This window comes from Hermetia illucens, chromosome 2, assembly GCF_905115235.1.
Source record: "Hermetia illucens chromosome 2, iHerIll2.2.curated.20191125, whole genome shotgun sequence".
NCBI classification, from domain to species: Eukaryota; Metazoa; Arthropoda; class Insecta; order Diptera; family Stratiomyidae; genus Hermetia; species Hermetia illucens.
The window spans coordinates 13,489,413-13,502,998 of record NC_051850.1 but is presented as its reverse complement, the minus strand read 5'-3'; the positions used below and the strand labels follow the sequence as shown (position 1 = coordinate 13,502,998).

The 13,586-nt window shown below is 40.4% G+C and overlaps 1 protein-coding gene across 1 annotated transcript in view; it reads left to right on the top strand.

Annotated features, from left to right (window-relative positions):
* The window catches only part of LOC119647843, a 66,379-nt gene extending 60,179 nt beyond the window's left edge, over positions 1–6,200 (top strand). The window contains exon 7 of the mRNA XM_038049100.1: positions 5,230–6,200. Coding sequence (XP_037905028.1) covers positions 5,230–5,433 — 204 coding nt within the window. The 3' untranslated portion in view covers positions 5,434–6,200. The remainder of the gene's footprint in view (positions 1–5,229) is intronic.
* Positions 6,201–13,586: the final 7,386 nt, after the last annotated feature.

Below are 13,586 nucleotides of genomic sequence, written 5' to 3'. Positions count from 1 at the left end.
GCATTTCTGCACATTAAGTGACATCATGTTACGAGCGCACCACTGAGATAATGTGTCAAAGTTTGACTGAAGGTTGCACTGATCACTCTGCAAAAAACTAGGACAGGCAAACAAGGGAAAAAGATCATTCACGAAAAATGAAATCAGAAATGGACCGAGAATGGGCCCTTGGAGTACTCCCGATGAGGGAAAAAATGGAGGCGAAATACAACCATTGAAGAAGACACGATTTACTCTACCATCTAAGTAAGATCTTAACCAGAAAGGAATACTTGGCGGAAATCTATTCGATCGGAGTTTGATGAGAATCATGGAGTCGTCAATGGAATGGAAAGCTTTAAAAAAGTCAGTATAGTTTTTATGGACGTCGTTTCTTATATTTAGAGGCTTCGCAAAATTGTTGAATTCCAACAAATTGGTTACAGTCCAGCAATTGACTGAAGCAAGCTATATTGGACCATGTGTCTTTGTCTCATTTTGGCTAATTACCTAATATTGTATGATCATAATTGGTTGGACACCGAATAATGAAAATTAAAATATTCAGATTTTTTATTTTATTGGATCACTGAACAACGTCTCAAATGCAAAATTTACCACAGTGTCATTCGCTCTCTACAGTTCTGATTGTTGGCCGACTATAAAAGACAATAAATGGCGCCTCGCGGTAATGGTATGTTACGCTGGGCGAATGGCGTAGCATGCCATGATCACATTCGAAAGGGGGATATTCGCGATCGATATGGGGTTGTGCCGTGGAAAAATTACGGGAGAGACGTTTTCAATGATATCAAAGCAAGTCGGCCCGCTTCGGAACGAGACAAAGACTGAAGAAGAAGAAGACTGGATAGCAGCAATATTAGAATATTCATTCTTCTGGTCACTTTCTCACTCTCACGTCTCTAAAACGGAACACAACTTACAATCAAGCAGATCGAAGTCTGGGATATTCCCTGGCTAGTTTTCTGTTTGTATGAAGTCCAGAACATTGTTTCTAAATCAATTTTGGGTCATTTTTGCCCTATGAGCTGAAGCGAGACCTTACGGGAAAGTTATTGTACGGATCTATAATGCCTTTCAAAATTATTAGATTGGTGCATTTAGTAGATATTTTTACTCCTTTCTTGCAAAAACTGACCTCGGATATCCCGTATTTTTGGAATAATTTTTCTGAAGTGAAGGTTTTTGCATTAGTGAACAATATTTGCATAACAGCTGAATATTAATTCCAATTTTTGTTTACGTGTTACTTTCAATGTGACTATAAACGTATGCGTAAGATTTCTTGTTTCTACCGAAGGTTCTGCTCCATTGTTTTTAATGCTTTGATCACTATCAGTTCCATAGGCGATTCCCCATCCCACCAAAATTTTCATGAAACTTGACAGCGGCCACAGCGGACGAAAGATCTCATTGTCATGGTTTTCGCTGCCATCCCATTCCATGATTGTGTACAACTATAAAAAAAATTATGTCAGTTGCGAAATTGCAGACAATCCGAAACAATTTTCCAAAGAAAGTACGATGGCCCAGCTCGTTGGGGCGATGACTATCTTGTGTTCCGAGGCTGAATCCCGGCCCCGATCATGGATATGTTCGAATTTAATTTGAATGAATGATAAATGATAAGAGATGCGCACTAAGCAAGGATAATGCTTCTATTGCTGGCAAATGAGCAGTAAAACACACCTGTAATGCGTAGAACAGTTGAAAAAAGCTATACATCGATCGAGACGCTATGGCAATCTAATGGTTTCGAGCAGCACAGGCAAATCTTTAGTGGGTATTTTTCAACGTCTCCTTGAGGCCGGGCTTGCTCTGAACATTGAAAACTTTCTACAGAAGCAGGTAAAATTTCTCGGCCACATGATTACCCCTGACGGAATTCAACCAGACCCAGACAAGGTGGAAGCGATAAAAAACGTTCTCCTGGTAACCAATGTGAAGGATCTGCAAAGGTTCTTGGACATATTAAACTCAATGCTCAATGCGCTCAATGGTCCAACAATAGCTTGCAGATGCTACACTACCGGCCAGATGCACCCCTAGCTGTGTTCGTCGATGCCTCGGACACTGCGGTAGGCGCCACTCTTCACAAACGAATGAGTCAAATCTGACAACCGTTAAGCTTCTTTTCGAAAGAACTTAACCCAGCGTAACGTGTAACGTAATTGCAGCGCTTATAATCGTGAGCTGCTCGCACCTCTCCATTAAATACTTCAGCTTCTCCCTTGAAAGTAGTCCATTCACCGTGTTCGTGGACCACAAGCCCCTTACTTTCGCGCTTAAATAAAATCCCTACAAAGCACCTCCTCATCAACTTCAGCAACTGAGTTTCATCAGCCAATTTATTTCCGACATCCAACACGTGTCTTGAAAAGACAACGTCGTTGAGGACGCTTTGTCTCTAATCTCGGAGGTCACAGGCCCCGCCGCGGTCGATTATACGGCAATCGCCGATGCGCAGAAAGACGACGTAGAGCTTCAGAGCCTGAAGGCAAACTTCAAATATCAGTTCAAGGAGTTTCCTATCTTCGGCTCAAACTCCTACTTACACTCTTAAGACCTCAGACAAGGGACCTAGACCATTTATTCTGACCGATTTTCGCAGGGAAGTATTTCAGGCAGTCCACGATCTTGCGCACCCAGGCATCAGGACGACGGGCTGGTTAATCACTGGAAAATACTTCTGGTCGGCCATGAACAAGGACTCTTGAGCCAGACAGTGCATCGCGTGCCAGAAGTGTAAAATCAACAAGCACTTAAAAAAGGAAGTAGGCTTATTTCCTCGGTCGACCAAGCGCTTCCACATCATCCACCACGACATCATTGGCCCTTTGCGAGAGTCGCACGGATACAAGTATTGCTTCACCATCATCAACAGATTTGCGCGGTGGTCTGAAGCAATACCTCTGACTGATATTATGCCACAATTATGTGCCGAAGCCCTCCGTCGAGAATAGATCCCGCGCTTTAGTGTACCAGCCGTAATTATCACGGACCAGGGTATGCAGTTTGAGTTCACTCTTCTCTCGGAGTTAGGCAAGTTCCTGGGTTTCAAAAGTCACCGAGCCACTGTATACCATGTGTTGTCCAATGGGCTGCTGCAACGTTAGCACCGGACATTAAAGGCCGCCTTAATCGCTCGCGATGATCCGTCGTGGCCACGGTCCCTGTCTTTCGTCGTCCTTGATCTTCGCGCAGCCCACCGAGAGGAGTTCACGACCAGTCCCGTGGAGATGGTGTACAAGAAGAATCGACTCTCCGCCGACTCCATGCTGGATATCAGAGGAGAATTAAATGACTCCAGCATGCTGCGTCTCCCTAGGGACGCAGTTTCGAAATTGCAGCGGACTCCACCTTCGCGACACACGACGCTGGACTTCGGGATCGCCATGGACCTCGAGACATGCTCACAAGTCCTCACTAAGGTGGACGCTCGGAGGCCGAGAGTCCCTTTAAAGTCCTGGAGCACTTCTTCAAGCTCGATGTTCGGGGCGAACCCAAATAGGTCTCCTTGTCAAGGCTGAAGGCCTTCGCCGGTGGACACTCTGCCCGCGAAGCGTCAGGTTCGCCCGGTAACCCCATTGACGGGATCACGTCCCGGGTTCCTCTGCTGAACGCACCCAGTTTCAGCTGAGTTTGACACTATTTTGAAGCAAAATCAGATGCAACGGATTTGAAAGGCGTGATGCAATGATGCGAAATTGACCAAAATGTCAAAGGGCCGAACTATTGGGTCTATAACTTAATTCGTGCCGTTTACTAAGAGATGGCATAACTTGATTATTATTCCATCGATCCAACATTCCGAACATGTGTTGGAAAGCTATTGTCATTGTGCGTCTTTTTCAGTATATCTCATTCATTTGAAGTGCAAACAACAATAACTTTTTTCGCTCAAATTTGTCGGACTTTCTGCCTGGAAAAGTATTTTTGCGGGGAGTTCTTCTTCATTATTTTATTTTGAAGGAAACTGCTACCGAAAGTCATCGTACTTTGGTGGAAATTTATGATGAACATGCTCTGGCTGAGCGGACGTGCCGAAAGTGGTTTTCACGATTTAAAAGTAATGATTTTGACTTGGAAGACGAAGAACGTCCTGGGTAGCTAAAAAAATTTGAAGATAAAGAATTGAAAGTATTACTCGATGAAAATTGTTGCCAAACACAAGAAGAGCTCGCAGAATCTTTGGGAGTCACTCAAGCAGCCATTTCAAAATGTTAAAAGCAGCCGGATACATTCAAAAACAAGGAAATTGGGTGCCACATGAATTGAAGCCGAGAGAAGTTGAAAGGCGTTTTTACTTGTCCGAAATGCTGCTGAAACACAACCAAAGAAAGTAATTTTTGTATCGGATTGTTACTGGTGATGAAAAATGGATTCATTATGACAACCCCAAGCGCAAAAAATCATATGTGAAACTCGGCCAACCAGCCAAATCAACGGCTAAGCCGAATATCCATGGTACGAAGGTAATGCTCTGTATTTGGTGTGATCTGAAGGGTGTACTGTATTATGTGCTGCAAAAACGGGACGAAACCATCACTGGAAAACCGAACACAATTAATCCATTTGAAGAGAACAATAGCCGAAAAACGCCCGGAATATGCGACCAGACATGAACTCATCATTTTCCATCGTGACAACGCTCGGCCTCATGTGGCAAAACCGGCCACTACTTGGAAAACAGTCAGCGGTTGGGAAGTTTTGGCTCACCCGCCTTACAGCCCAGACCTTGCCCCATCCGACTCTCATTTCTTCCGATCAATGCAGAACACCCTCACTGGAATACGGTTCACATCAGAACAGGATATCAAAAATTTTCTTGATTCATTCTTGGCCGCCAAGTCGGCGTAATTCTTTTGGGATGGAATCAACAAAATTCCAGAAAGATGGAAAAAGGTCATAGATTCAGATCCTTTGAATAATACTATTGTACATTTTCGATCAAATTTTGAAGAAAACGGCACCAATTAAGTTATACATCCAACACCGTTCCAAATTGTCCAACAAAGCGACGAGCAAGTCCGTGTCGAGGGGTACTTTGGTAGAGCTGGCTTAGTCCGGGAGCACCTGCACAGTCAAAATTTTTCCAATGTTTTATAATTCTATCCTCTTGATTGACAATGATCATCTCTCAGCTCTTACTAATTCGCTATTAAATATAATGAATAATCAAAGAGTGTAAACGCGTAATTTCTAATACCTTTTATCTTATATTTTCAGATATCACCCTCGCTACCACCTCCCACCAACAAGGAACTATTGCGTGAGCTTAAAATGTCAGATTTTCTGGAGAAGGCAACCTGCCTGCAATTGCTATGTGCTGGCGAGAAACTAAACATTCGTTCATCAAAAGTGGTCCTGGTCAAATACAATGAGAGCGTTCGCAATCTACTCGGCGTAAAAACAATCCTCATGAAATTCTAACCAGAAACCGAAACCTTTCCAAAAGGCTCGTAAGTGGGGAATTAAACGAAGGTTAACCTACGAGAATTTTTAAGCGCGAAACTATTTGCTGGTGATTATTATAGGTGCTATTGCTTTCCATGCAACAACAACAGAAACACTCTCGAGACGTATGTATGGAAAGATAATTTCTTATCTTGAATAGAAATGATTAATTCTTAAATAGAAGTCAGATGAATATTTAAATAGAAAAAACGAAAACACGAATTGTGAAAAACATGAAAATAAGTAAACAAAGTGGCTTGTGGAGAACGAAGTGAAAACACATAAGTAGCAAGTAAAGTTTTATGAGAGACATAATTTTAGTAGGTACAATTTTTAAATAATCATTCGTTATACGTTGATGTCAGTTTTAATTTGAAATAGTAGATTTTTTTTTCTGATTTATATATATATTCAACGTAAGAGGAGATGGGATCAAACCTGTGATAAGTAGGCATAAGGCATTGAGACTAATCTAGAATGAAAATATTTAGGACGTTTTAAGGTTGATAGGAAAAATGAACAAAATATATTGAAGAATAAGTGAGATTACAACTATCTCTCTCTATCTCGATTTTAGATTAGACTAAGCAATGAAAAGTATGAGAATGTCGAATGATATATAAAGTGGAAAGATTTTTTCATGATTATTTTTTGATTTTTAATAAGTTTCATGTTATTATGTGAGAACATATCTTTTTCGTACAATTTCAATTAAAATGCCGAACAATTGGTCCTTATTTATATATGTTATGTTTTGTCCTTACTAGAACATATTACCAAGCGAGAAAAAAGAAAGTTAAAGAAAATTGACACATGAATGAAAAATAGGAAAACACCTCAGGGATCTAACAGTAACTAAACACACATTTCGGTTTTCCTACCATGAAAATAAAAGATACATTTTTTTTTCAATGTGGAATATGGTGTGAACTCAGTTTATTTTTAATACATTTTAAAACGAAATAAGACTAATGTTAATTACGATATGTATTTATTGTTGTTGAAATGTTGACATATTTAGGCTCGAAATTCGTATTTTAATCGGAAGCTTCGTTAATTATCGGTTGTGCTAATGCAATACTTTGGCAGAATAAATTGTCATTTACATATAGTTCGACACAATGAAAAAAATAATTTTTCCCTTGGAGTCTTGATTAGGTGCTTGACAAGACTGGCAGTTCTATTTTTTGAGACTAGTGGGGTCCTAAGTCCGCATCAACTTGATGGGGAACAACTTACCCCCTCTTTTTTTTGGTCCACGGACCGCTCGTTTAGGGCTTAGCATCCAAACTTTACAAAAACATCAGGCGATGACGGCTTTACGGTTTCTTACCAGGGTAGATACAAAGCGTCAGACGCTGCCTCACCTCTGCCTGGGAGCAGCGTGACTGAAGCTCCTCGCAGATGTTAAGTGCTCCTTTATATCATTCACAGAACACAACATGACTACGAATTATATTGAACGCAAATCTGCCGATTCTATTGACCAATGGTTGGCCAGCTGTAGTTCTAGTCCCCAAATATTTCGTCCTTGTCTTGTTTAGGCGACTGAGGAACTCATATTTAGAGGACGATTCTCCGAATGGTTAGTTAAGGAGGACCTTGAAGGCGTTCAATTCTGTTAATCTATTTTCGTTTGTTTGTTTCCATTTCCATTCGATGTTTACGGTTTTATTTATTTTATCCCAAGATGGATTCGGGTAGAGATTAGTTCTCTACTCAAGGGAGACGAGATTGGTTTTCTGTTCAAGCTAAGTTGCTGCTTTTTGCAAGGGAGGAAACTACTTCTTAGCCTTGTATAGAAGATAAAATCGCTAGTCTAAATTCTTCAATAACTTGCCTACAAAAAAAAGTGTTATGTGTAAAAAACCATCTCATCGACAACAGCTTACTTTTTCAAATGGAACCAATAAAAAATAACACGAGAAATCCATTGGAAAGCATTATACGTCGATGTGATTCTGTGCATTGTTTTGATCACAAGGGGCAGTTAGAACTCATCAATTTTGATTGCTGAATAAACATTGCATAGATAACGCTTAAATTTCTGTTACTTGAAAATATATTCTCGCAATATAAACACTTCTATGAATTCCATAGAATTCACTATCTTTTAATTTTGTTCATTTGCAATGGTAAACAAATTTGCAAGCTGATATCTCAACTCTTCGGCTTTCCCGCAAAAAATTTTTTAACCAAAACATACGCATTATTACCGGCAGCCCCTAAAATGAATGCATATACTGCAAATATTTGTATATATTCGGTTGAGGAAAAAGAAATGTCGTAATTGTTATCGAAATTTGACGCTTTAATTTAGCATACTTATAATTATCCGTTTAGAAGGCAGCTTCATTATCCCCCCTTATAAAACCCCCCTCCTTATTTGCAAAAAACTCAGACAGTCCGTTTTCGCATGCCTCTTTTGAGGTCAACTTACTTATACGGTGGATTTGATAGGACATCCCATCCGACCTCCCGTAGCTTCTGGTGGGTCATCAAAGATATGTGACGCCGAGCGTTGTCCTGGTGGAACACAACACCATTCCTATTGACCAATTCTGGCCAATCGCCTGCTTCAACCAGTCGAGTTGCTTACAGTAAAGGACCGAATTGTGGGTCTGGCTATAGTTGAGTAGCTGATAGCGGATGATTCCCTTCCAATCCCACCAAACACACAGCAAAACCTTCCTGGCCGTCAATCCGGGCTTTGCGATGGTTTGGGCCGGCTCGCCGCGCTTCGACCACGATCTTCTTCGCTTGAGGTTGTCGTACGTAATCCACTTTTCATCATAAGTCACAAATCCACTTCAAAAATGGGTCGAATTCGCTCCGTTTCAGCAGTGCATCCCAGGCGTTGGTTTGGTCCAAGAGATTTTTTTGCGTCAACTCATGTGACACCCAAACATCCGGTTTTTTTGGGAATCCAATCTTCTGCAAATGGTTCCAAACGGTTTTATGATCTATACCCAGTCCCTGGCCAATCGAGCGAATGCTCACATGCCGGTCTATTTGGATGATTTCGACGATTTTATCGGTTTCTACGACGATTGGCCTACCAGCACGGGGTGTATCTTCGACATCCACTACACCAGAACGAAATGGATCGAGCCAACGCTGTGCTTTCGGCCGCCTTCGTTGCATTTTTACCTCTCAGGTAGTAAAAACGTAAAATATGACGAATTTCATGTTTGGTGGACCCCATTTTTGACGCGCTATAACTTGGGACTGAAACGTACGATGACACCACTGTCAAAGAGACGCTTGTAGCACAGATTGTCTTCAAATCGTCGTACAGTTCGACCCGATGCGATAAGTACAACCCAATATATGTTTAAGTGTCACCATCTATTGACAAAATACCGGCCTTACCCCGATCGGCCATTGAGTCAACAAGTCGTTGACAACAGTCCACGGGGATAGCACACCATGATTCTTGTACAGCGCGCCAAAGCCCGCTGTTGTAGAGTTTTGCAATATTAACGGCATTTTTGACATTAGCACATAAATTCCCACTAGGGTTGAGGTCTGGCGATTGCGCTGGCCACTTCAACACCTCCACCCTATTGTTCTAGAAGCACTTCTTTGCTTTTCTGCTCGTGTGTTTTGGGTTGTTGTCTTCCTCAAAAACCCATTTTATCAACATTTTGTCAGTGGCGTAAGGCAGCATGACGGTTTCTAGTATATAGACGTAAACATTGTGATCCATCGTTGATTTTATCCAATATATTAGGCATACACCATAGAATGAAAAGCAAGCCCATACCATAACGATTGAACTGCCGTGCTTAACTGCTTTTACAGTATATTTGGGGTCAAAGACATAATGAGGTGGGCTTCTTACATAGCTGCAGGATCCTTGGCCATCATACAAATCTTGGACTCATCAGACTATAAAGTGGGTAAAGTGGGTCTTGGCGCACTGCAAACGTGCCGTTACATGCCTTTTTACTGAACAGAGGAAGTTTTCTCATCCTTCGAGCGTTCAAATTATTCTCTCTTAATCTCCGGCGAACAATTTGAACCACAGCTGCCATATCACGTTCGTCTTTTAGCTGGGTAGCCGTCATGAAAGGGTTCCTTTTGCTGTAACAGCCTAACCGCCTCATTAACAAAGGGAACATTCGTTCGCTTCTTAGCTGGAGTTTAAGCCTTACTTTCGAATTTGAGTGCATTTGCAATCATTTTCACTGAACGCTGCAAAGGACGCTGGATTTCCTGGTACTTTTTCCTTCCGTAATCATGTTTTTTTATGATTTCCCTTTTCTCCGGGATGCAGTGGTTCCCACGTCCCACTATTGTAATAATAACAATACTTTTTAATTCAAAACTAATCAAAATCAATAAAACATCCTTATTTCGTCATTAAAACTATATTTGGTGGACGAAATATAAATTTAATACGCAGAAAACCCTTAGAACTCTATTATTTGCTTCGCCCGTCAACGCCCACACTGCTATTTTGTTCGCAACTGTGTATTCAGTTGCAGTTTCTATTTTGCGTCTAGCGTCGCCGATGTAACTTCATTTCATAATTGAACTTGACACTATAATGTGCTTTGATTTTAAGTCATGAACGCCCCTTCCCTTTGATTTTAAGTCATGACCGCCCCTTCCCTGGGTACTGTTTACAAAATTTACAAATTAAGAATATATAAACTGAGTCGTCTTAGACCGCAAACACAACTAGATAAAATCCATATCATTTTCCTTATTCATTTTCAGAAGAGATGATTATATCTGCAGGACATCTGGTTAGTTTTTGACCATATTTTTGAAAGTAATAGAACTTTTACGTTATTCACAGGATCATCGTGCTTTGTCACTGTAATGCATTAGTATTCCTTGTGCATCAAGCTCTTGAACGTGAGCTGTCCGATACGACGGAAGCTTTTTAAACAAATAATTGATAACCTTTTTTGGGTTTCAGCTTCCACAAATTCAACAAATATTTCTTCTTATTCCCTTTCTTAGTAGGATGATGACTCGCTGAAAAACGAAGAGTTTCTGTAGGGTATTAATACAGAAAAAACGCGCCAACATTTGGATACACCACTATCAAGTCAGAAATATTTTTTAAGCCCCTTCGATGGCTACTTTTATGAGTTCGATATCAATTCTATTCTCCCCTTTTTTGGTTAAGTTTATTAATGGGACATGAAAGCCTTTCAGTGTGGATCCTATTGCTTTCATATCATTTGCCTGAAATTGCTCTGGTGGAACACCTTTTGTTTGTCGCTGTGATACTCGCAGTTTCCCTTTCAATTTGACTTAAATCGACTTTCGATGGCTCGTAGTCCATATTCGAATCATCGGTCATACTTAAATTGCCAAAACTCGTCGATAAATCGCCGTTTTTGGTATCCATTGATGTATCGAATTTTGCTGGCACAACCGTACCTTCAGAACCTGAATTTTCCGTTGATGTCTTATCATCGCTTGAAGTATCACTGTCACGATAATCTGTACCGCCAATCAATGTACGTTTGATTTCGTTGTCGTCGAAATTTTCACTTTCTTCATCATCGTTTTCATTGTCACTTTCTGTTGTGTCTGTTCTTCTTTTTCGATGACAAATCAACCAAAATACCAAAATTTTTTCGCTCTGCAACGCCATTTTACTGCTGAGATGAGTTGTGATTCCCTCACAATTGAAGAATTGTTTTAATTCCGTCGCAAAATACTCTCCTCCGCGATCTGATCGAAATGTTACCGGCTTACGATCAAATTTGTTTTCACCATTGCAACGTACTCCTTTATCTTTTGTTCTGCTTCCGATTTTTGCCGAATGAAGTAAACAACAGCGTATTTCGAGTTGTCGTCCATTAATGTCAGCAATAAACGCTTCTTTCCATATGATTCAGTTTGCATGGGGCCCCAAACATCCGTACGAATCAGTTCAAGAACCTTTTTCGACTTTCGTTGTGATTGCTTTGGAAATGGAAGACGTGTTGTTTTTGCTGCCAAACAAGTCGAAATACTTTTCCTCAGACTAATTCGGTTTTAATCATTTCACTCATAAAGTCAGCACATGGATAGGCTTTTTAAGCTGGGAATGGAAATCTTAGATGGTGTTGCACCACGTTGCATTTCCTTACGATTCAAATCCACAGAAACGCCCCCACATTTTTTCTGCCCATATCCTCACAGCACTACCATGAAATGCAAGTATTACACCACCAAATATATCCTATCCGCCAACATTGTTTCCAAAACGCGTCTTAGTTCCTTCCTCCTGATTTGAGAATGTCCACATTGATTACATTTCTTAACCTCCTCCACTCCATAGTCTACAGACCAGGAAAAATTACGTGCTCTAGGTCCTCAAGTGTAATCGTACACTCAGGACAGTTGGTAGGCTCATCCAGCCCAAAGCGATGCAAACTCCGATAGATACCGTGTCTCGAAAACATGTGGTTTTACTTTTTTTCTATGCTTTCATTCGATCTATATATTTCTCAGCACACCAGACATCCAGTGTAGAAAATGTGGCGTTAACTTATCCCTTCCCAATTGGTTAAAGGCCGTTTGAGTACCAACTAAGACCACGGTCCTTCCCATTACGTCGACCTTAGTATGAGGTCGCAAAAATCCATATTGTCCCCTGGTTAAATTACTGACTTTTTCAATAAATATATCACGTCATGTCTTCTAACATCATTCCCCATTGGATCTGAACTTAGTAGCCATCTTCTGTTGGAAATTCCAGCCTTGTTATTGCCTCCAAAATATCCATAGGTCTAGATTTTCCTCCTCTGTAACTGAAAGTAGCAAGCCAATACCTCGTTAACCTTAAACTCGAATTTTATCCTTCTCTTGGTGCACAAAAAGGTTGGTTGCATTTTTGGATAAAAGACATGATTTTTTGCCAACTTATCTTGTGTGTAATGACTTTGTAGGTGGTATCTCACGGGTTCGAGACAAAATTTAAAAAGCATACTTCTCCGTATACCTCGCTTAAAGTTGCTTCAGCGATTCTCTTATTCAGCTTCTGACCCGACCTCAATCTTGCCCTTTGAGAAAACTTTCTCACTCGGAGGAAAAACGATCTCCACTTGCCAATTTCCTGGTTTCACTAGTAATTTCTTTTCGTACTTCTCCACAAGTTAACATCTCATATTTTGATTGCGCATCGAGGCAAATACCGTCTCGGTAAGATAGTATCCCATATTTTTTGTTACGCATTCAAATAACTGTGTCGCCTTCTCCATTGCTGTTGCTTTCGACTCATCCCCTTCTTCTAAGGTCATCAAAAATGTGTACTCAAAAACTCACTCGGACCAGCCCACCAAGTGCGAATTCCAAAGATAATTTTGCACATTCCCGGAGTCCACTTATTGGAATTTCCTCTGCATTTTGCTTTAGAACCATTTACAGGGACACGTTTTCCGCTCCATTGATGACTTTCTATCATTGAATTTTGTACTAGTAACAAAAAAATCGAATTTTCTGCCTTATTTTGTTCCACATAGTCCTTTCTGCAATTCCAAAAACACATATGATCACCGGTAATCCACTTCCTAGAGAGAATCATTCTGATAACTCCAACGCAAATCTATCTCACTAGATTCTGATTTCTTCCTTTACACACAGTTTTTCCTTTGCAATTTTCCCCAGAAAAAGAATATTTCATATACTCCCCAAGTAACGCTTAATTTAATACACTACAGGTAAACAAATTGTCGTACTTTACCCAACTATTTTGTGGGTTCTGTCCCTATAAATCCTTGAATAAGAAACAAATATCAATTGGAAAAAATATTAGTTAACAATGATTTACTTTAGGCAAGTCAGTCATGAAGATGTTAACCATAATTAGAGGGATGAAGAGAGAATACTGTATATACTATCTTCAACCGAAAAAAACAATTTATTAGGTTCAACTTTATGATCGAAACTAAGTACAACAGATAATTGGAATCAATTCATTTATAAGGCGAGATTTTTAGACCACATTGCCTAGACTGTCAACGACTTTACCTCACGCAAATCTCTTTAAATATACATAGATGTAGCTGGGGGACGACTCCGATCGATGGTAGAATACTTAGAACTTCAAAATATTAGAATGACCTCCTCAAGCACTGTCTAGAATTCCAAGCAAACAGACGGAAGACAGCTCTAGATGC